The 25,751-nt window shown below is 37.5% G+C and overlaps 1 protein-coding gene across 1 annotated transcript in view; it reads left to right on the top strand.

Annotated features, from left to right (window-relative positions):
• Nucleotides 1–11,986: 11,986 nt before the first annotated feature.
• LOC113839476 (immunoglobulin lambda variable 3-27-like) overlaps nt 11,987–25,751 on the top strand; it is a 108,691-nt gene continuing 94,926 nt past the window's right edge. Inside the window, 3 exon segments of the mRNA XM_035444710.1 lie at nt 11,987–12,032; nt 12,139–12,218; nt 12,220–12,430. Of these exon segments, the coding sequence (XP_035300601.1) occupies nt 11,987–12,032; nt 12,139–12,218; nt 12,220–12,430 (337 nt within the window).

Below are 25,751 nucleotides of genomic sequence, written 5' to 3'. Positions count from 1 at the left end.
ACACGGTGAATTAGATAAATGAGGAAGCAGGACAGGAACTATTTTCTTCTCTTGCTACCAAAACTGGCCTATAATAGTGAGATGGAACATGTAAAGTTCTTAGCTATCACAGTCATTAGATATTTTCTTTACTATTCATGGAGTATACCAGGTCTAACTATTAATCCTGAATTCCCAAAGAAATAGAGGGGAAGCAGGGGTTGTATAGAGCACACTTCTCTATAATAATAATGAATATGTAAAACTCAAAACCAGCATTCATACAGCTTAGTTGGTGAGAATATTCTTACAAATTGGAACAGAGGTTCTCACTGTTACCACAAGAGTCCATAGAAATACCTATTCTATGCAACATACCATTCTTGTCTCATACTCTAAGTGTTTTACACTCCAGCAAATTCATAAGAAGCACAGGGTAAGAACACTTAAGGTGGCAGTGTGTTTGGAGCCCTCTATTGCCAGGAAAATGACCGGCCACGGTTCTGAATATTGTCCTTGAAAGTACACGACTTTCATATTCTTACTGCCACACCCTCTTTAATTAGTATGTCTACCGGGTGTCTTTGAAGGAAAAAGTGACCACCATGTGGTTTACTATATGACAGTTATTTTTAAAACTAAATTTATTCATTTATTATACATCTTGACTGCAGTTTTCCCTCTTTTCTCACTCCCATTCTCACCTTCACATCTTTGCCACACACACAAACCAACAAATCCACATCTTCTCTGGTTCTGTTCAGAAAGGGCTAGGTATTCCTTGAGCGTCTACAAATCATGGGGCATATCATGTTGAGGTAGGGCTAAGCCCTCCACTCATATTAACACTTGATAAGGTAAATGAGTATGAGTAATAGGTACCCAAAATAATGCAAAATATCAGGGACAGGCATCGTTCCCACTGCTAGGAACTCTGAAAGTACACCAAGCTATATAAATGTCATATACTTTTAGAAGGCCCATTGGTCCTATGAACTCTCCTATCTGTCAGTGCATAGTCTGTGAGTTCCTGTGAGCCAAGGTTAATTGTTTCTGTGGGTTCCCTTGGTATGACCTTTGTTCCTTGGCTCATACAATCTTTCCTCCCTCTCTTTAACATGATTCCCAGTGCTTAGATATGGACCTCTGCATCTGCTTCTGTCATTACTGGATGAAGGCTCTCTGATGACAATTAGGGTAGTTACTACTCAGATTACAAGGAGTTTCCCTTGTACCATGTATCTACCAGACCACAAACTGTTCTCCCTCACACACACACACACACACACACACACACACACACACACACACACACAATAAGACATCTTTTTCATTATTCCCCCCCTCTTCACTGCTCACAAGCTCAAGTAAGACATAAATCCTTTCTTCTCATGTGACCCTGGAAACTCTTTCTACTTAAGTTGCATAGTTACTTCCCTGCCTCTTGCCAATAAGGATAATACATTGCAGCATGACCAAACTTACTTAAATCAAATGTGGCCCTCCTACTTATCATTCTTTAGACTCTATGACATAGAGTATGTGATGAACTTCAGAAAACCTCAGATAAAACCTCTTCCAGTTTTTTTTTTTACATTATTAGGATATATCCTTTGTGAAAAACAGTTACCTATTGTTATTTGGTGAAGAATTTTTCTGAGATTTTTGACATTTACTTTGATTATATTCACACTCATCATTTCTCTCCTGTCAAGCTCTTCCTAGAAAAATATTATAAGGGCACATGTGAATTGTAAGATATCTTCTTACAACCTAATCAGTGTGCAGTTTGGCCTGAGAAGAATGTTTAAAAAGAAATAATGTATTCCCTCTTTCTTATCTTATACCACTGTCCTGACTTATTCTCCCTAGAAACCACAAAGAAAACATCATGTCATACATACCTTACAAAAATTATACATGTCTGTGAGTTCAACTATGAAGGAGAGCGCTATGTAGGTGTATGATTATCATTATCTTGAAGTAGGAATTCAAGGGCAATTGCATCTTCTAAACAGCTCATAGAAATGTATATAAAAGCCTTGAATAAAAATCCACTCTCCAGCACACTTCCTTGCTGCTTATTGCCCATGGATGTTAGTTTTTTTTCCCTACAAGTCCTATTAACTTGTACAAATTGTCTAAAATAATATACTTCAAGGCTTAAAAGAGCATGTCCCAGCATATTCTCAGGTGTAAAACAAAGAATAAAATGCTTCCCTCCCTATCACCTCTATATCAAGAATGTTGGTTTTGAAAAGCAATTTCATGGATTTGGATTCCATAACAATATCTTTGCCAACCATTGTCCTCTGTTCCTTTGGGGATAGAAAATCAGACATGATAAGGTCTGGCCCTGATTTTCCAGCTCTGAGACATAAACTTGCCCTTTCTGTCATTTCCTTTGAGCATCCATCATGGTGGAAACAAAAATACATAGGGAAACAACATTCAAGGGGGAAAGAGGGGACCAGGGATAGGAACATACTCAATGTACATAATATGCTTGCTTGAAAATTTCCTCATACAACACAGGAATAAGGTCAATGAAAATAAGATGAAAAATTAAAAGCAGTAAATATAACTTGCATTTCACATTTGTAAGAAATAGGGAAATTATTCAACATTGAAAAGGATATAAATGATCTTCCAAAAATGAAAAATATATTGTTTTACTATTAAGAACAAAATTACACTGAGTAATTTGGCAAACAATAGACACCAAAATAGTAAAGATCAGTAAGATGGAGAAGTACCAGTAGAAACTAAGAAAAATCTGCTTATTATTCTATGGGTATAGTTTGGTGGTGGAATATTTGCTGAGCATTAGTTAGGTTCTATGCTGGATTTACAGCAACCATCCTACAATAAAAATGAAATAAATATTTTGAAAGTGCATTACATTGATAAATGAGCTGTATAAGTACAATACCTTGAAATAGATTAGAAACATATGTACAGTATGTTTTAACAAATTAATTTTAAATTTGTATCAATATAAAATGCTTGTATACAATATACAATGTTCAATCTTTGATTGAATACCTAATCTTTGTAAAATACTTAAAACTAGTTTTCCCTTTAAAAACTAGATTCACTAACCTATCTTTTTATATAATCATATCTATATTTTAAAAAAATTGCAAAGTGTTTTCAGGACATCAATGTGCTTTCTTACTATGTATGGAGTTTTGTACCCCCTCTCTCTGTCTCTCTGTCTCTGTCTCTGTCTCTGTCTGTCTGTCTGTCTCTCTCTCTCTCTCTCTCTCTCTCTCTGTGTGTGTGTGTGTGTGTGTGTGTGTGTGTGTGTGTGCGTGCTGACTACTGAGAGGACAGTGTCACTGACCTGAACTAAACACAGTATTTGAAGAATCATGAAGTCTCTATGATGATAGCTGGGGTATTCACCAATCTGATTACAGGAGAAGGTCAGTTCAAGGACCCTCTCCAAACTGCTAGGAGTATTAGCTGGGCTCATCTTGTGGATTCTTAGCGATTACTCTAAAACCAGGTTAACATAATTTCTTATTCTGTTTGGTGTGTGTGTGTATGATCTGATATGAAAATTTATGTGTAAGGATTATTGGTGAAGCATGTGCTTAAGGCTATGACAGGCCTCAAATATTTTCAATTTCTAAATTATTCAATCACAAAATGAGGCTGTCTATTTTTCTAACAGGTACATCATAATTTAAAGTTTTACATTACAGAATTATAGTATTATTATGACATCTCTTGTTAGTTATTTTTTAATAACTGAAAATAGCACAATCAGATAATCCTGACTAAATTTACCAAAATTATCATTTAAATTACTCCAAAAAGAGGAATAATAAGATTGTGTTTTGAAAATTCAGAAAACCCATAGAAACAACATATTTGGGCTCATAGGAGTTCATAGAATCTGAACTGACAACCAGGAAACCTGCACAGCTCTGATCTAGGTACTTTACATATATGTGAGAGATTTTTAGCTTGGACTTCTTATGGGACTCCTACCAGAAGGATCAGGGACTGTCTCTGAGGCTGGCTTTTAGGAACCTATTTCTCATACTGCATTGCCTTGCCCAGCCTTAATACAAAATGAGGTGCTTAGACATACAACAACTTGATAGGCTATGTTTTGTCACTATTCATGGGTAGCCTTCCCCTTTCTGAATAGAAATGGAGTAGGAGTTGATGGGGGCACAGAGGGAAGGTTGGGGAAGGGACTGGGAGGAGAGGAAGGAAGAGGGACTATGGTCAGGATGTAAAATAATTAAATTTTAAACAATTTTTAAAAGGAAATAATGATTTATTGATTTCTTCCAATTCTGGTGTTGGCTTTTCCTCTATTTCTTTAAAGGATTTTTCCATTGACTCTTTAAGGAGCTCTGTCATCTTCTTAAAGTTATTTTGGAATATTCAAGTCTTCCTGTCATAGGTAGTTGTGTTCTGGTGAAGACATAATGCCCTTTCTGTTATTGATTGTATTCTTATACTGACATCTAGGTATGTGGATAAGGATGATTATGGGTCTGGTGTTGATTCCTGTGTCGTATTATTGGATGGGTATTTTGTTCCTTGGTTTCGGTTTCCTCTATGGTCTTATGGCCTACATAGCCAAGAATTCTTGTGATTCACAAGTACAGCAAGGCGTCTGCTGGGACTTCGGGGGAGCTGGCTCCTCTGCTCTGGTCTCGCCTCTGTCAACAGTGATGTCTTCTTGCTCTCTAGATCCAGATGGTCCTCCTGCAAAGCCTGAGTCTTCCTTTTGTTGTCTGGGACTAGATGTGTCCCAGTAAAAGTGTTGTAGCTGTTCTTTTGAATGTTGTGGACTGAACTCAGGCCTATAACATCTGTTCTTCCAAGTGATGTGTCCTGTGTCTGGGACTATGGTAGCTTCTGGTATTCCGAGGAATAGCTACTTGTACACTGGTGAACTGGAGAGGGTGGTTGTAGCTGGTATGGTCTGCACCTCAGTGGTGAAATATATTTGGGGTTGGGGGACAAATCTAGAAAAAACAGGCTTATGAACAAGCTGGAATTATGTTGTCATTGGGGACAGATTCCAGTTCTGTGCTGGCTTTTGGGGCTTGTGTCTGCTTCTCAGAAGTCTTTTGGGTTTGGTGAGAGGGTCCGGTTGAGCGATGAAAACTGGTTTGGAAGGAGTGGGCTTGAGGAATGTTTTCAGGGTACAGATGAAATGGTGGGACTTTTATCTTCAGATAACCAACTGCTCTCATCTTGGACATATGCCAGTACAATAGGATTAAATCCATGCCACTTCTATAAAATTAACCAAATATTCATGGAAGAAGAGGACATATACCTGAGAGGAGAGCCTAATTCTTCCAGTTTCCAAAGCCAGTAAAATTTCTGTTTTCTACATACATATCCCTATATACATATATAAGTATAGCTTGTGCCCCTCTTCTAAGAATTGTCTTTTTTATAACAGATGGGAGTGTTGCAGTTCAAAACTTGGAGAATAAGTAACAATGTGGTGCCAACATGTAGACTGTGTCTGGGACTATGAGCAACATGAGCAACACTAAATGTACTCAAGGGTTTTTTATATACACTCACATGTATATATAACAATAATTATGGAAGAGTTCATGTGTCAGGCTGGCCAAATAAAGAAAGCATTGAAGCAAGCCTTATCTCTCAATTTTCTCATCCTGAGAGTGGCAGGAGTTTGCTGCTTTCCATGCTTTGCCCAGGTGCCAGAAGACAACTGAAATTCAGGTTCTCTGAGGGCATATGTGCCCCAATACACGTAGCAGTTGATAAACTCATGAGCCTCCAGGTTTCAGGGACTACTGGTTGCTCATTTGACCACTGAAACATCCAAGCTGGACTTCCTATGAACTAACAATTTTCCATTCACTGGCAAGTGTTACCACTGACTATGCAAATAAGGCTCCGTTGATGTTCTTGCCCCAAACAATGACATACCACAGAATGGACCCAACTGGCCCCTCCTCCTAGGGTATAACTACCCATGTTGCCTCCAAATAAGCAACCTCCAGATATCTTCTTCCTGTCATACAGAAGCTCAGAACCTGCCTTCTGTCCAAGCCTGATCCAGTTTCGCTTCTGAGTCATTCCATGTTTTGGAGTGGCTCCAAATGATATTCTCAAAAAACACAAAATTTAAGAATAGAAATGATTGTTACATGTTCATTCTTTATTAACTTTATGCTTATAGACATCTAAATGTCATAATAAATGACACATTAGTTTGAAACACAAATGGAAATTATAATAACAATTAAATTTGCAGTTCATTTGTTCATTGCTCCTCACCAAACACACAGATATTCCCTCTGATAGCTGTGGCCATGATTACATTGAGGCCACTCCAGAGTTGGTGAGTCTTAATAGGCAGTGCTGGCCTGGGCTCTGGAAGTGCATTACTAGTAAAATTCAGCACACCTCACTTACCCAAGGAATACAGCTCCTTGGGAAAATAATGAGGGCTGGACCTCTCTACTGCTTGTCTAATAGGCAGACATCTGGTGTGTCTATACCACTTACTTCAGAACTCAGAATCTGCTTCCTTTCTTTTGGCACATGAAAAATTTCTAGGTGCTGGCACCATCTCTATCCCTCTTCCCCACATCTTATCAGGACCATCAGTCTTTAAGATGTTATAGTGAATAGACGGAAATTCTAGTATTCTGGGCTTATACAGCTCATGTCTGTTAGATGAAATAAATAGTCCCAGTAGAAGATGTCTTAAGGCTCTGGTCACTTAAATGCTCAGAAGAGAGGAAAGAAGCAACAGTGCAGAGATACCAGGTAAAGTCATGCAAAGAATGCCTAAAATAGTAAACATCCAAGTGCCTACGGGTCTCCTATCTTCAATCTGGACCCAGTTACAGTGACACCATATTCAAGTTGCATTGGAGTCTTCAGAACACTCAGAGGATGCTGGAGGAGAGGATTGAGCAGTGTGGGACACTATCTCAGCCATTCAGCTACTATGTTTTATATTTATTTCTATATCTTTACCACACCATGCAAAACAGTGTGCCAGGAATGGAATCTGGACACCTGGGCAAACTCCTAGATGTGTAAGTTCTGGTCTCTGCTCTGTGTGCAATCGTGCCTGTTTTCCCTTCTTCTTCTTCTTCTTCTTCTTCTTCTTCTTCTTCTTCTTCTTCTTCTTCTTCTTCTTCTTCTTCTTCTTCTTCTCCTCCTCCTTCTCCTCCTCCTCCTCCTCCTCCTCCTTCTTCTTTTTTTTCTTCTTCTTCTTCTTCTCCTGTTGAGTTCCTGTACCTATTCTAAACTAAAAACTAAGATCTGGATTTTGAAATTCATGTGCCACAAATAAATGAATTACACTCAGTTATTGAATATCAATGTAGTATTGAACAAGGACCAATGTTCTGAACCCTTTGGAAGCCCTTTCTTCTTTGAGAATCCAAGGACAGGAGCTCAAAGGGTGTGTGTTGTCTCTGGTACTAATAAGCCTCCTAACTGGCAAAATGGGGGTTTTGGTTTTGAATTCGTGAGAAGGGCAGTCAAGTCAGGGTTGAAATTCCTGGCTGAACTATAAAGAATATGATGCATTTAAAATAGTTACAGATATCAGTGGTGATGATATCCAGACACAACAGTATCAATTATATTAAATGGACCCATTAGCACTGAGGTGAAAGTGGTTCCTGATTTGGCTAAAACATCATAGGATGTTCACTGAATTTAAATATTGCGCATGTTTTTTATGGATAGTTGAGGTTTTGGAATAGTTTTTATGAAGTACCCTATACTATCCATGAACTAAAGCAAAGCAACAAAGAAAGATATTTAGAGATGGTCAGAGGATTGTTCCTGTTTCAACTCCCCTGAACGGTGTGACTACGTCCTCTTTGTCCTGTACTAACCATGCCAGTGTGGACATACCTGGTAGAATCAGACTGGAATCCAAGTCCCCCCTCAACACACACTGATAAGTATGTGGTCAACTGAAAGAGAAGTTCCTGTTATGAGGCCCCTGCACCAGCAGAGGGTGGCTTACCTGCAGCAAAGTTTTTCCAGGGTTCTACTGGAAAGGGCAGCCCTGGATGTCAAAACAGAAACTCAGAGGAGTCCAGTATTATATTGAGTATTTTTACATTAATGTTCATGAGGGATATTGGTCTGTAGTTCTCTTCTTTAGTTGTGTCTTTGTGTGGCTTGGTTACCAAAGTTATTGAAGCCTGGTAGGAGTTTGGCAATGATCTTTCTGCTTCTATTGTGTGGAACAATTTGAGGAGAATTGGTTTTAGCTGTTCTTTGCATTTCTGGTAGAATTCTGCACTGAAGACGTCTGGCCCTGGGCTTTATTTTTTTTTTTTCAGTTGTAAGACTTTTGATGGCTGCTTCTGTTTCATTGTGGGTTATAGGTCTATTTACATTGCTTATCTCTTTGGATTCTTTTTTTAAGTAAAATCTATCCAGAAAATTGTCCATTTCCTTTAGATTTTCAAATTTTGAGGAATATGGATTGTCAAAGTTTGACCTGATGATGCTCTAGATTCCCTCAGTGTCTGTTATTATGCCCCCCTTTCATTTCTGATTTTATTTATTTGCAAGTTTAATCTTTGCTGGTAAATTTAGATTAAGTTTTGTCTATTTTGTTGACTTTTGCAAAGAACCAACTTTTTTATTACATTGATTCTTTGTATTGTTTTCCTAGTTTACATTTTATTGATTTTAGCCCTCAATTTGATTATTTCCTGGTATCTATTCCTTCGGGGTGCATTGGCTTCTTTGTGTTCCTGAGCTTTCAGTTGTGCTGTTAATTCTATAGTGTGAATATTCTCCAGTTTCTTCATGTGGGCACCTAGTGCTATGAGCATTCCTCTTGGCACTAGTTTCAAAGTGTCCCATAAGTTTGGGTATGTTGTTTCCTCATTCTCATTGAATTCTAGGATGTCTTTAAATCCTGTTTTATTTCTTCCTAGACCCAGGGATCATGCAATTAGGCATAATGCAATTTCCATGAGTTCCTAGTTTTTCTGGAATTTGTGTTGTTGCTGAATTCTAACTTTAAAGCATGGCGGTCTGATAAGTTACAGGGGGGGGGTATTTTATTTTTTGTACCTGTTGAGGTTTGCTATGTTGCCAACTATGTAGCTGGTTTAAGGGAAGGTTCCATGTGATGCTGAGAAGGTACATTCTTTTGTGTTTTGATGGAATGTTCAATAGATGCCTGTTAAACACAATTGGTCCATAACTTTTATTAGTTTCTTTTTTTTTGTTAAGTTTCTGTCTGGTGTTCCTGTCCAGTGGTGAGAATGGGGTGTGGAAGTCGCCAACTATAATTGTCTGTGGTTTTATGTGTAAAAATTCCTTTATGAATATGAATGCCTTTGTGTTTGTACACTATTCATCACCAAACACACAAATGTTCCCTCTGATAGCTGTGGCCATGATTACATTGGGGCCACTCCAGAGTTGGTGAGTCTTAATAGTCAGTGCTGGCCTGGGCTCTGGAAGTGCATTAATACTTGACTTCAGTAAAGCTCACTGCCCTCAGGGACACAGTTCCTTGGTAGGATAAATGAGGGCTGGACCCCTCTACTGCCTGTCTAAGAGGCAGATTTCTGGTGTGTCTACACCACTTCCTGCAGACCTCAGCATCTGTTTCACTTCTCTTGGCACATGAAAAATTTCCTGGTGCTTGTACCAACCTCTATCCCTCTTCCCCACATCTTATCAGGACCCTCAGTATTTAAGATGTTATAGTGAAAAGAAGGAACTTCTAGTATTCTGGGCTTATACAGCTCATGTCTGTTAGATAAAATAAATATCCCCAGTCAAAGTTGTCATAAGACTCTGGTCACTTAAATGCTCAGAAGAGAGGAAAGAAGAAACAGTGCAGAGACACCAGCAAGAGTCATGCAAGGACTGCATAAAATAGTAAATATCCAGTTCCATATACGTCTTTTTTCTCTAATCTGGACCCATTTACAGGGACACAATATTCAAGTTGCATTGAACATTTCAGAACCCTCAGGAGAGGCTGGAGGACAGGATTCAGCAGTGTAGGACACAATCTTAGCAATTCAGATACTATATTTTACATTTATCTCTTTATCTTGACACCACCATGCAAAATAGGATCCCAGGAAAAATTATTATTATTATTATTATTATTATTATTATTATTATTATTATTTATATCCAGTCAAGTTCAGCTACCTATTCTATATTGAACAATATTCAGGATTTTTAAAGTCATGTATCACAAATATATGAATTACACTCAAGTTTTGAATATCAATGTGGTGTTTAATAAGGACCAATGTTCTAAACCTTTTGGAAGCCCTTTCTTCTTTGAGAATCTAAGGACAGGAGCTCAAATGGTGTGTGTTGTCTCTGTGATAGTAACAAATCTCCTAAACTGAAAAAATGGGGGTTTCTAACTTCATGAGAAGAGCAGTCAAGTCAGGGATGAAATTCCTGGCTGAACAATGAAGAACACGATGCATTCAAAGTAGTTACAGATAAAGAGATGATGATATCCAGACACAACAGTATGAATGACGTAAAGTGGACTCATTAGCACTGTGGTGAAAATGGTTCCTGATTGTCCTAAAACATCATAGGATATTCACTGATTTAAATATTATGCATGTTTTTATGGATTAATGAGTTTTTGGAAGAGTTATGTTTCAAGAACCCCATACTATCTATCCATCAACTAAAGATAAGCAAGAAAGATATTTAGATATGGCCAGAGGATTGTTCTTGCTACACCTCCCCTGAACAGAGGACTATGTCCTCTTTTTCCTGTACTAACCATGCCAGTGTGGGCATACTTGGTAGAATCAGACTGAAATCTCAGCCCCCTCTCAACACACACATTGATAAGGTTGTGGTCAACTGAAAGAGAAGTTCCTGTTATGAGGCCCCTCCACCAGAAGAGGGTGGCAAAGCTGCAGCAAAGAATTTCCAGCATTTGTATGGGGGCAGCCCTGGAGGTCAAAACAGAAACTCAGAGGAGTCCATTCTATGCTCTGAGTATTACTGCCTACATTGGGTCAGACTAACATTTTAAGACCAAAAGACACTGTCAGGGTTATGGGAATCATTCAGGAAATGTATTGAAAAAGACTGGCCAGAAATACTATCCTGGGCAATTCCCACTTCACTGAGAGTCTCTGGGGAGACTACACAGAATCCCAAGTGCACTAGGTAACACTCAATGTGAGAGAATGGTTTCCCAGTGCCTGGGTTCTTTGCCAAGGTGGAAGTCTGTGTCTTATCCCTGCTTTCCAGGCAGTCCAGGAGTTATTTGTTTTCATCCTGAGCATTTCTAGAAACCTTCCCCACTCTCCCCTTTCCTCTACCTCATCTCCAGAGACATCTGATGCCACAATCCAGCCCCTGGGCTCACATGATCACAGAGGAGACATTGGGTGACTGTTCCTGGATGAGCCTCATTAGACTCTGGAGGCTATTGTGACTCTAATCTGCATCAGGTCACAGCTCTGATAACAGGGATTTCCTTGGGTGTGACCCAGCTACTTTCCATCTGGAGGAGCTCTGGACAACTGTATGCTCATTACGTTCACAGAGAAGAGAGAGACTGGAGAGGAATTTTCAGGTAGGTCTGATGAACTAGACTGGCAGTGTTTGCCTTGTTAAACACTGACACAAAATGGGCAAGAATGAATTCCTCATCATAGTTACTGCTCTTCTATGGAAACAGTGACACCACAGGAGGAAGCAGTGACTATATCTGAAATAAAACAAGGAATTGTGAAGAATCCACAAAAGCACATGATTACAAACTGACCAAACAATATGTTATATAAGAAATGAATTAAATCATGTCCTGATAAAAAAGGACTCCATTCTAGTAAAGTAAGCTCTCTACAAACCCCTATTCAGGAGGCCTAGAGATGGAATAAATTTGCATAAGTTCTACACACTGCCCCACTGAGTAGAGAGGCAATAAGAGAAGCCTGCAAAGGCCCAGATGTGCTGTGATTTCAGAACACAGAGAGAGCTCTGAGGAATCTACATCATGGCCTGGACCCCTCTCTTTCTGCCTCTTGTCTATCTCTATGCAGGTGAACTTCTCTACCCTCTGCCCAGGCTCACAGGAGACCTGAAAACAAATGGAAACCCAAGGATGAGTCCTTACACTTGGACATTTAAACCTTCTCTTTCTTACAGGTTCTGTGACCTCCTATGAGCTGACCCAACCACCTTCAGCATCAGTCAACGTAGGAGAGACTGTCAAAATCACCTGCTCTGGGTGACCAACTGCCAAAAAACTATGCTTATTGGTTTCAGCAAAAGTCGGGACAGACCATTTTGAAAGTGATATATGATGATAGTAAGCGCCCCTCAGGGATCCCTGAACGATTCTCTGGGTCCAGTTCAGGGACAACAGCCACCTTGACCATCAGTGATGTCCGGGCTGAGGATGAGGCTGACTATTACTGTTTCTCAGCATATGATGATAGTGGTAGCAAATTGCTCCACAGTGATTTAGGCAGAAGGGGAAGTGTCTCACAAACCTTTTCTCTGTAACTTGTATCACCTTCCTGTAGCTGAGGAAGACCAGAGTCAAAATCATGAACATGTCTGGCTGGGCCTAGCTCACCCACATCTTAGACTTGCAAGCCCTTATTTTTACTACTAGCCCTCTATCAGGCTCTGTAATGAGTATACTGGGTAGGTTTCTAACTGTTGGGGATAACTATCTGGATTTTTACTTAGGTTAAGACTAATTAGGAAAGAGCACATGAGTGTAGATTAAGATGGGGCAACCATGCATGTCCCAGGTCTCCACACTTACTTATCATAAGGTGTGAGTCTCCATAGGACAAATGCTCTGGATTGCCTACTTTTAGGGCTCAACTGGTCTTTTCTCCTAAAGTCCATGACAAGCCAGTATATTAAACAGGGTAATTCAGAAAAGTGGATATAACAGGATTCCTGTTAGATAAGAACTTCCATCTACTGAATGTTATATATCTGCATCTAGTAGAGGTGCTTTTAGTGGAAAATTTACTTAGAATTTGCCTCCTAAAGTTCATGACCTACACAGAAAATCTCATTTCAATGATATCCTGAAGATAAGAATTCAAGGCTCCTGTATCAATTTAGGATATCCTCAAAAGTGACATCCTAGGGTTACTTTATTTTCTCCCCACTGCCTTGTCCTTACTGTGTATAAGCACTTCAGTGGTTCAAAATTCTGTTGGAAATAATTATTCAAGAAACCAAATAATGAAGAACAACTCTCTTTAATATAGAATATCAAGAATCTTGATATCTAAAAGGTAATGGTGTAACTAGTGTAAATATGCAAATGCCACTACTGCTTCCAATTTTTAATTGTCCTAATGTAAAACAGAAAAACGTTCTCAAATAGTACATTGGTTTATGGAAATGAGTTAGATCCATCCTAGGGATGAGTAGACAAGTCTACAGTGTATCGGGAAAAACCGTTTACCCATGAATACATCATGCCAAATGGGATTATCCAAATCTCCTTCATTCTTACTGAATCTCCATGACCAGTAATGCTAATTGGAGCTATATTCATTTTGCCACTAACTGTTGATCAGGAAAGCATTCTTCATTACATAAAACTCCACAACACAGGCCTGGTGTGACCCCCACATACACTTGTGGTCGTTCAAGTTGTTGCAGGAGCTCAATCCATTTAGCCAAAGGTGAAAAAATGCAGGCCCATTATGTTGTTTTAATGGCAATGGAATGGGCTCTGTGTTGAGTATAGATACATGGAATAGCATGACTGTGAGTGAGCTATCTATACGTCCCAGAGCAATGGTTTTGACAGAAGCATTTAAACAAGGAAATCAAAGGCCATCTAATGTAAAATCTGTTACTATGAATGTTCATTTGGAACTCATGCTCACCTCTACCCAGGTGGGCAAAGCACATCTGCACTACTTCTCTCAACCTGACTACACTAAGAATACTCTGAACAAAGAAATGGTACCTAAAGCCCAGTATCAAATGTCTGTCAGAAGATGCAACCCACACTTCTGGAATGACCACCCAAGTACCCAACCAGGGGTATTGATTTTGACCATGTTGGTGCACAGACCCACCTTCTGGCTGGAAAATCATCACTCCTCACCCAATGTCTATAAAACCTCCCTGCTATAGCCTAGGTATGTGACTTCCCTGGCTGTGTTCTTTGGGACCTATGAATCAGCCCAGGAACAATGAACAAGAAATCTGCATTTATCTGTCTTTAATCTGGTCTAATCTTGTCTGGTCTGGACATCTGCATGGGCAGAAACATATCAATGAGTTCAAGAGCTATCTAGTCATAATAAAAGAGGCCATAAACATGTAGACTTTAAAGAATAGCATGCTAAAGACAGCACAGACTTTAGTTTCTGACATTGAGCTGAGGTTATGGAAGATCAAATAGTGATCACAATTCAAGTTGGTGTGTCCTTGAATATCCAGCTCTGTCATCAGATATACTGTTTAATGAGCTTGGAGTTGAAGAACACTGATGCCCACAGAATGAGTAATCTGTCAACTTGATACCTTTCACATTTATTTCTGAAATCAACATTTGATGATGATTACATTGAGCATATATTCTGTCATTAAATACAAAGACATTGATTTGACAAGGATCTTTTCTAATCTTATAAGAAAATCTATAAGGGCAATCAACAAAATGTCCCAGGGAGGGCTCAGCGGGTAAGAGTGCTTTCTATCATTCTGACATCCTGAGTTTGATCTCTGGAATACACATGGTGGGTGGAGAGAACGTACTCATACAACTGGTCCTCTGATGTCCACGATATACTCTGTCAATTGTTTATGTTTGTCGCCTCTGTGTGAGTGTGTGTGTGTGTGTGTGTGTGTGTGTGTGTGTGTGAGAGAGAGAGAGAGAGAGAGAGAGAGAGAGAGAGAGAGAGAGAGAAACAGAGAGACACAGAGAGAGATAGAGAGACAGAGACAGAGACAGAGACAGAGACAGAGAGAATAGGGGTAATTTGATAGAGTCTGTTTCTAACCATAGGACGTATCTGTGAATAAAATAAAGATGATGTTGCAAGAAGGATGGGGACACAGGGTTTGAATATCCTTCGAGTATTCATATTACTAAGCTTTGCTCTTCGGCTTCATCCTAGAAATACAGTGTTCAATTTATAATGGCAACTGCTTGGTCATCCTGATACCAAAAAATATTTCTGGATGCATGGTCATTTGATGTTATTTGTCCTGTCATCAGGACTCAAGTATGCATCAGAAGCTCTTTTACAAAAGGTATGGACTCTGCTGTCCATAATGTGATTTATACTGAGATTCTTTTTGAGGTTAAGTTTGACTTTAGAACAAGGTTTATTCTCCTGTCATCGCTTAATTTTTAGTAGAGACTCCCCTTGGCTTGATTTTTCCACTCAGCAGGCTGCTGGAACATTGTGTAGCAGATTCCTCCAAAATAGAAACAATTCATCCTGCCGGGAAGCTCTTTAAGCAGACAGCAAACAACTCAACATAGCTAAAAACAATAAAGTCCCTGAAACTGGACATGTTCACTAGGCTCCTCCCTTCAAGAGTAAGAAATAGACTGGGGAGAGTCATTTTCAGAAAAGTCTAGCAGGGAAAAAAACAACTGATACATACCAGCTGATTGGAAGAAGAAGAAACCAGCTGCTCTGTGAGAAGAACAGGAAAGAGCTGAGTCTCCATATTGATGGCTCATAATGTTCACTTGTCAGCATACAATCTACTCTATAGGATTTCACACAAGTAAAGTGAGTGTCAATATTATCATCTCCTGCCTGGTCTCTTAGGAATATATTTCTAAGCTACCTGGATATTTATCATATTAGAGTGGTGATGTGCATACTAATTCATCATTAAATGAATATAAAAGATGTATAAGTAACATTATAGAGACTGAGCAGACTATATATAGGTACTCAGGAATATAACACAAATTAATGGAAAGAATTTGGAAAATAATTTATTGGTATCATAATCTGAAATATATATTTTCGGAAACATCATTAAACACAGTCCATTAAACTTGTAAATGTAGAAATAAGTTGTGTTATTTCTGTGCATATTATTGAATCTCTGATTTATTAATCATATGCTACAGAGATTAACAAGCCTCAAAATTTATAATCTGTATAAAAGTGCATCTAGGACTCTTTCACTGTTTACCAGTAATAGAATTTATATTACAAAGCCTGTACTCTGCCATCTTAGTTTAAGAGCACCATTGGTAAAAGAATGGGTATTGCTAGTACCAATGGTATTTCACCTACATGGCAGCTGACTTACTTGTTGGAACTTACTCTTAGGTTTCACAGTACTACTTTTATAGAATTGTAGATTCTGGCTGAAAATTTTTATATCTAGGTCCCAAGTTGAGACATAAATTAGAACATCAGACCTCACCCTTCATTGTTTCTCTCAGTTTACACTCTATGGGAGCTATGTTCCTTGCCACTACAGAAAACTTCAGGATGGTGTAAATGAGCCATATCTTCATTATCCTTTAATAATTTGATGGCTATCTATCTGAATCTGTTTCCTAAATATGGTAAAAAGAGGACTAGTATACATGAAATAACAAGTATCTCTGTGGTAGGATACAGGCTCTTTGGCACATGCCCAGTGTCTTAGTCAATGTTGCATTGTAGAGTAGAGACACCATTACCACATCAACCATTATGAAGGAAATATTTAATCGTGCTTGCTAAATAGATTTAGTGCATTACCACTATGTCAGGAATCATGGCAGTACACAGGCATACAAGGGGCTGGAGGAGGTGAGAGTGCTATACTACCTACCAGTTCTGTGGGTAGTAGGAAGGCCTCCAAAATCACTGTTAATTAGCACTACTTCCTAATGACCAAGCATTCAAATATATGAACCTATGGGGGCCATACTCATTCAAACCACCACATCCAGTAGTTTAATCTGGGTAATAAAATAGTTGTTTTCTAGACATTTTTTTTTCTGTTGAACGTCCAGTATGGGCTGGAGAGATGTCTCGGAGTCAAAGATCACTGACTGTTTTTCCATAGTTCCTGAGTTCAATTCCTGGCAATCACATGGTGCCTCACAACCGTTTATAATGAGATATGTTGCCCTCTTCTGTTGTGCATGCATGCAGGCAGAACACTATATACATAGTAATAAATAAACAAAACTTAGTAAAATCCCAAACACTTCACAAAGTGGCTGCACTGGTTTATATCCACAACAGCGTTTGCTGCCATTCACATACTTAATGTTGGCCATTCTGACTGGGATTACATGGAAATTTAAGTTTTTTATGATCTGAATTTCTCTGATGGCTAAAGATTTTGACTAACACTCTAGATACTTACAAGCCCTTTTATTTCTAGAATCACCCTCTCTCCTGAACTGTACAGGTTTTTAAAATTAGGCAGATTGTTTAATGATATTTAAGTATTGAGTTCATTGTATATTCTAGATGCTAATACTCTATCAGATGCATATCTCTTGTTCCATGGGGTTGGTTCTTAATTAGAATGGCTGTTTCATTTTCTGTACTGAAGGAGTTTAGTTCTGTGATAATGGGAAGGAAATTGTGACATTTGCACATGAAAGAATGGAAGTAGAACAATACACAGAATGAGGAAATTTATGTACAGGAAAAAAGTCAACACGTGTTGTTGCTTGTATGTAGAACTTTGCTTTAATTTTCAGCTATGTGTGTTTAATTAGGAATAACTGTGGAAACCAACATATTAAAAAGGGACCATTGGATTAGGAAGGAGAATGCCATAAGGGTAGAAAGTTGGAAGAATAATGGCAAAATGAAGAAGAGAGGAGAAATACTGGGAATGGAAAATTTTAAGCATGGGAGGCACTGACTGGGCAGATGAATGCAAATAGGCACAGTTCACTACAATGATGAAGTCATATATCTGAGAAAGAAAATGAATGAAGTTGGGGAGGTTAATTTTGAGAGGTGGCTAGGAGGATTTTGGAAGAGAGTTGTGAGCGGAGATATGAACAAAATATTGTGTCACACTCGTATGTCATTTTCAATGAGTTACGACATTAAGTAGTCATAAGGAAATCAATTACTTTATATCCCAATCAAAAATATTATTATTTTTAAACGAAGCAATATTAGTTTGTTTGCCATGTTAAATGTTTTCTTCTTCTACATTGATATTTGTACATCTGGAGCTTCTTTGTAGGTAGACCTGTTCATTCTTTCTTATCCAAAATAGCCTTGTTATTATTATCCAGGTCTCTCTCTTTCTGCTACAATTTGATGTTTTTAGCAAAATAGAATAAGTGTCCCCTGTCAGTGAAGACTGGTCATGGGTCTCAAGGCATGGCAGGATAATAGAAAGGCACTGCTAAAAATGTCACAGAAGAACTTGCAGAATTATGACAAAGAATCATAAATTTTTACCTGTAAATGGATATTTAGTGAGCATCTCCAGTTGGGAAAGCCAAATGCTTCATGCTCTGTTTTACTTAGAGTGCCCATCTTCAAATGTTCACATGTGAGTTTGTAACCTGGAGTTACCTCAAAAACCAAGATAGAATAGGCGCACTGTGGAATGAGCAGAACTGAAGAGTAACAAAATAGAGCAGATATGAAGGTAGAATGAAGAAAAGGGGTCAGGGCTTAAAATACAGAGGAAAACTACAGGTTCGTGCTGAAAGAAAAAGGAGGGGAATAAACAACAATAAGGTTATTATTTAAAAACTTAGAAGGAATTTTATCAGTTGATGTTTCTCTAGTGTCACATATAACAAATGTAATTATTTGTGAACATATGTGTATAATTCAAATGATATGCAGTGGGGTGATAATTCTCTCCCCAAGAGCCATAAAATATCTACCAATGCACTCAGGATCACAAATGAGGAATCTTCTTTGTAGTTGTTGCTCATTGGAGTCAGAGAAATTCCTAACACTATAGGCTATTGATGAGTCCTATCATTTATGCACTTGGAGCACAAGACTAGAAGGAATTGTGCTGAACCTTACCTGAAATCCTCCTTCCTGAGGACAAACTTTCATTGTGCCATAACATGTGATGTATACTTCCACAGAAGGAAAGCACGCAGTAGTTCTACCCAGCTGTGTTACCTATTAACCACAACAATGGGCCACCTAGCAACTACAGGTGTCATAGTGCCATATCTTGTCATTAACCAACATCTATGTAGTTGGACTTAATGCTTTCTCAACAAGAGATAAACATGACAGGTACTGTAATTCTAGACAACCACTCCTGGCAAGTGAAGTCATAGATCTTACATGACAATGTACACTGACACTCCTGATACCCGTATAATTAGTTATGAATTATAAATTAATATATATGTACTCACTCTCTTAGTTTGCTTTCCAGTGCTGTGATAAATAACATGATCACAAGCAACCGGAGGAGGAAATAGGTTACATCACCTTACAGCTTATAGCCCTTCATGAAGGGAAGTCAGGAAAGGCTTCAGAAAAGGAATTTGGATGCAAGATGATGCAAAGATCATGAAGTAGCAATAATTAATATATAATAATATATATAATAATTAATAACCCTTGATCAGCCTGTCCTTTTAAACAAACCAGCAACACCTAGTCAGTGCTGGCACTACTCAGAGCAGATTGGACCGTCTCACATAAATTATTAACCAAGAAAATGCCCTATAGATTGATCTAAAGATCAACCTGATGAAAACGTCTTTTTCAGTTGACATTTGCACATCCCAAGTAACTCTAGTTTATCTCCTGTTGCCAAAAATACCTAACGAAGGCACGCACAAATAAGTGTGAACTGTACTCTCATCAAAGAAGCTTCTTTTGCCTCAGAGACTATAACAGAAAGCTATGGCTTGTGAAATGTTAATGAATAACTTACTTGGGGCACACATACCAAATTAATATGTCTACAACAAAACCCATGCATGGAAGTCTTAGGGAATATCATGGAAGAGATGTCATGACAGAGCTGATGACACTATAAGAGCCAGAAGACCAAAAAGTTTGCTGCAAGTTATGACAAAGTCATACCTATGTAATGTCAACAATGTGGCTCTTTAACAAGGTGTGAACAGTCACATCAGTTGACAAGCTACAGTGGAAGGGGGAAATAAAATGGGGTATCCTCCATCTAGATGAAGTACTACAAGATGTTGAAGACTGCTATGAGAGGTAAAGTTAGTTTTCTCTGGGGATGGAGGTACATTTTTTACCTCATCAAGCCACCCCATATAGTCAGATCTTCTTAATCCTTCTCAGGATCTGGCCAAGTGATTCTCCCTGATACATTCTATCCATGCATTCTTACAAATCAACTTTATTTCGTCTAAGTCCCACACTCAGTGCTCCTGCCTAGTTTGGACTTCCCTTTTGTGAAAAAACCCATTTCTAAGCTTTTTCCTGAAACCCCATTACCTAATCCACAACTCACAAAGCCCCTCCTATGCTACATCCTACATTGTTACCCAACCTGATTTGGGTCTAAAGACCAGCCTGTAACTAAAATACAAAGCCTGTTCACCACTAAAGAGTCCTATATGCATATGATTTTATTCTACCAAGCCATTTACAAACTATAGGCTCAACCTGTGCATACATACTATTCTATGCCACAATCTACTCTGTCAATATTAGACTTAGAACTAAGAAATCAAAGTCCACATGCCCAGATCTCATCACAAAAATATCAAGTATATTAAAGTTTAAGCCAATATCTACTCTTGATAAGTTGCCAGTTTTGAAGAAATTATTACAATAAGAATAAACTAAAGGAACCAAAGAGCTGGGAGTAAAAGAACAAGACACAAAGATGTGGCTCAATAAAATTAAGGAAAAAATCTCTTAAATGCTTGAATGATGCCACAGGAAATACAAACATAAGGCTTGTGGAAATGATAAAGACAAATCAGGACTTGAGAATGGAATTCAGCAAGGAGACAGAAATATTGGAGAGGATTCAATTTGAAAGGGGGATGAAATTGACAACCCCAACAACTCAACTAGAAAACTTAAAGTAAAGCCATAAAAAGCAGAATTAATCAAGCTGAAATATCAGGACTCAAAGACAAAGTAGAGGATCTACACAAAATAAGCAAGCAATAAGAACAATTAAAACACACACACACACACACACACACACACACACACACACACAAACACACAAACACGGAAACACATTATAAGTACCCAGTACCATGAGATAAAACACTCTAGAATTATAGTTATATTTTAATTTATTTATTTTAAAGATGGAGGGCTTTTTTGTTACTGTTTTAGTACTTTCACTTGTTTCTATCAGATTTCATTCTTGACTTCTTAGTTTAAAATTTTCAGTTTGGAGGAGTGTAGAAATTAATTTATTTATTTTAGGATTTAAGGATTCATGGACTATTGGTTTTTTAATATATTCCCTCACAAAATTCTAATTTGCTTTCAGGTTTGTGGAAATTTTCACCTGTTTGTATATGATTCTTTATTTGAGACCTTTTTCTTCTGCCAATGTGTTTTGTCTACTCAAAGAACCATCTGTAAGATTAGCTGATTCTTTGTATAGTTTTCTATCTCCTAGTTTGATTCCTATTATTTCTTGCCTTATGTGGAATAATGTAAAGATTTGCCACTAAAATTGGTTTAATAAAACACTGATGGGCCAGTAACCTGCAAGGGTGAATGCGGGGCTACCAGACTAGGAGAATGCTGGGAAAAGGAAAGACAGAGATGCAGTTGCCTGAAAGACACACAGGAAGCATGATGGGAATGTCTTACTGAGAAAATGTACAAAGCCTCATGGTTAAACATTCATAAGAATTATGGGTTAATTTAAGTTGTAAGAGCTTGGTAGTAATAATCCCGAACAATAGGTCAAATAGTTTGTAATTAATATAAGAATCTGTGATTATTTGGAACTGAATGGTTACATGCCTGCCCTGGACAGAAACATCTCTCTACACTTGCCATTGACATGGTTTGATTTACTTTGTTCTTGCTTATCCATTTTTTTCAAAAGAGTTTTGACATTAAGCCATTTAATTGTGCTATTTCTGAGTTTTCCAAGTAGATCCTTGGGACTGTAAATTTCCCTCATATCATCACTTTCCATGTGTCCCATAGGATTTATGTTGTGTTCTCATTTTCCGTTTGTTCCAGAAAATTTTAAATTTCTTATTTGATTTGTATTTTGTCCCTTGTTCACAATGAGTTGGTTAATCTCCTTGAATGTGTATTTACTAAAAGTGGGTTTCCTGACAATTTAAAGTTTCATCATATTGTATCCCAATAGGACACCAGAAATAATTTCAGTTTCATAGCTATGTAAAAATTTATTCTCTCCTATAATGTGGTATATTTTAGAAGAACTTCTACATAATGCAGAGTGTAATATACATTCTTTGGTGTGTGGATAAAATCATCTGTAGATTATGTTCAATTCATTCTATGTATGATTTCTGTTTGTTGAAATGGTTCTGCTTTATGTTTTTGTTTTATAGTTATTGTTCAGATAGATTGTCTATTAGACAATGTGGGATATTAATGGATTGATACTATTTTGTTTCTTAAATTCCAGTATCATATTTTCTATGATATTGGGCTCTACAGATCAATTTAGGATAACTGCTCCTGTTACTAGAATGAAATGTTTGTCTTCATCTCTTCTGATTATGTCTCATTTGAATTCTATTTCATCTGGTTGAGGACATCAATGCCTGCTTGCTTCCTGATACCATTTGATTGGAATTCTTTATTCATCTTTTACTCTAAAGCTGTGCTTATCTTTACAACTAAGATGGGTGGGATTTTGTTTCACTATATTTTATTTGGAAAGTTGAGAACATTGTTGTTTAAATTAACTATTGAAATGTGTGTGTTAATTAAAGTCATTATCTTGGTGATATTTGGTGAGTGGTTTCTCTTCTGAGTGGTCATTTTTGGTTTTTAACTTTAAATTAATTTAATTTTTAAGAAAAATACATTAGTTTTCAAGCAATATATTCTGGTCACAATTTTCTTTCTATCATATCTTCCAAGATCCTTCCCATCTCTTTACCCATCCAAATACAAATGATATTTCTCTTTTTAGAAAATAAGACAAATCAGAATAAACAAAACGAATAGAAAAAAACAAAATAAAATAAAGAGAATCACATACACACACCATAAGAAAACAAATCTCTAGCCTCAAAACCAGCAAAACTCCTGTAATGTTTAAAAAGAGGTTCAAATAGAGTATTATAACCAAAAGAACTGCAAAAGTACAATTGTCTCCCATATTTGTAAAAGAAATATTAGTAAATCTTAAATCACACATCAAACACCACACATTAATAGTGAGAGACTTCAAACACCCCACTCTCACCAGTGTATATGTCTGCCAGAAAGAAACTTAGCAGACAAACAAGGGAACTGACAGATGTCATGACTCAAATGGACTGAATAAACATCTTCAGAACATTTCACCCAAACACAAAAGAATTTACATTCTTTCACTACGTTATGGAACCTTCTTAAAAATACACCACACAGTTGACAACAAAGGCAAATCTCTATGGATACAAGAAAACTGAAATACCTACTATGGATTAAAGTTAGAATTCAGCAACAACACAAACTGCAAAAAGCCTACAAACTTGTGGAAACTGATCGATTCTCAACTGAACCACCACTGGGTAAAGGAAGAAATAAAGAAGGAAATTAAAGACTTCTTATAATTCCATGAAAGCATACCCAAACCTATAGTACACAATGCTGCATTGAAAGCAGTAGTAGGAGCAAAGTTCATAGCATTAAATGACTACATAATGACTTTGGGGGAATAGCACACAGATCAACTTCACAACACACCAGAAGCTCTAGAAAAAAGGAAGCAAACTCACCCAGCAGGAGTAAAAGGCAGGAAATAATGAAACTCGGGGCTGAAATAAATAAAATTGAAACAAAGAGAAAAATACAAAGAATCAATTAAAAAGGAATTGGTCCTTTGAAAAAATTAATCCAAACTAACCAAAAGGCAGAGAGGGAATATGCAGTTAACAAAATCAGAAATGAAAAGGGGGACATAACAACAGACTCTGAGGAAAAAAAGAGCATCACTAGGTCATACTACAAAAACCTGTTCTCCAACAATCTATAGCAGTAGTTCTCAGCCTTCCTAATGCTGTGACCCCTTAATACAGTTCCCCATGTTGTGTTGACTCCAGCCATAAAATTAACTCATAACGGTAATTTTTCAAGTGTAATGAATTGTAACTGTAATCTGAATTTCTGATGATCTTAGACAATCCCTATGGAAGGTTTGTTTGACCCAAAGGGGTCGCGACCCACAGATTGAGAATAGTTTTCTATTCTGAAGTGTGTCATTAATATACATGGATTTAGACCATTAATCCTGTTGTCTGACTGTCGAATCTACTTTACAAATCACTGTAATTACAGGAGGCAATGAGATTTCTCTGTTATTGATGCATACATTGATAAACTTTGGCTTACAGTCTAAAAAAATCACAAAAAAATCTGTTCTCTACAAAATTGAAAAATCTAAAAGAAATAGACAACTTTTTGATAGGAAACACACACTAAAATTAAATCAAGACTAGATAAACAACTTAATAGACCTATATCCCCTAAGGAAATAGAAACAGTCATTAAAAGTCTCCAAAAAAAAAATGTCCTGAGCCAGATGGTTTCAGCTCAGAATTCTATCAGAATTTCAAAGAAGAGCTAATAACAATTAGCTCTTCTGTTCCACACAACAGAAACAGAAGGAATATAGGCAAATTCTTATTATGAGGCCACAGTTACCCTGATTCCCAAAACAAACAAAGATGCAACAAAGAAAGAGAATTACAGATCAAACTCCCTCATGTATATTGAGACAAAAATAAATACTGTCAAACAGAATCCAAGAACACATCAAAAAAGTCATCCACCATTATCAAGTAGTCTTCATACCAGAGATGTAAGGATGGTTCAATGTATGAAAATCTGTCAATGTAATGCATCATATAAACAAACTGAAATAAAAAATTGCATGATCATCTCATTGGATGCAGAAAATCCTTTGACAAAATCCAACACCTCTTCATGATATAGATTGTGGATAGGACAGGGGCATAAGGAACACACCTAAACATAATAAAGGCAATACACAGCAACACAGATAGCCACCAGGAAACTAAATGGGAAGAAACTCAAAGCAATCCCACTAAAATCAGGGACAAGGGGAGGCTGTCCATTCTCTTCAGATCTATTCAATATAGTACTTGAAGTTCTAGCTAGAGCAATAAGGCAACTAAAGGAGATCAAGGGCATACAAATGGGAAAGGAAGAAGTCAAAGTTTCACTATTTACAAATAATATGTTAGTATACATAAGTGACCCCAGAAAACATCTACAGCTGATAAATACAGACAGTAATGTGGGATATAAAATTAACTAAAAATCAGTACCCTCCTATGTATCAGTGAAAATGGGTGGAGAAAGAAATCAGAGGTACAACATCCTTGACAAGAGTCACAGAAATATAAAATTTTGGTGGTAATTCAAACCAAAAAGGTGAATGAACTATATAAGAAGAACATTAAGTCTTTCACAAAGAAATTGAGGAAGAGGTCAGAAAAAGAAAAGATCTCCCTTGTTCATGAATAGGTAGGGATAACATAGTAAAAATGGCTATATCACCAAAAGCAATCAACAGATTCTGTGTAATCTGCATCAAAATTCCCCCAAAAAAAACCCTTCACAGACATAGAATGACCAATATTGAACTTCATGCGGAGAAGAGAAAACAAAACCAGA

The sequence above is a fragment of the Cricetulus griseus genome, chromosome 4 (assembly GCF_003668045.3).
Source record: "Cricetulus griseus strain 17A/GY chromosome 4, alternate assembly CriGri-PICRH-1.0, whole genome shotgun sequence".
NCBI lineage: Eukaryota > Metazoa > Chordata > Mammalia > Rodentia > Cricetidae > Cricetulus > Cricetulus griseus.
This window is presented reverse-complemented; position numbering and strand designations above follow the sequence as displayed.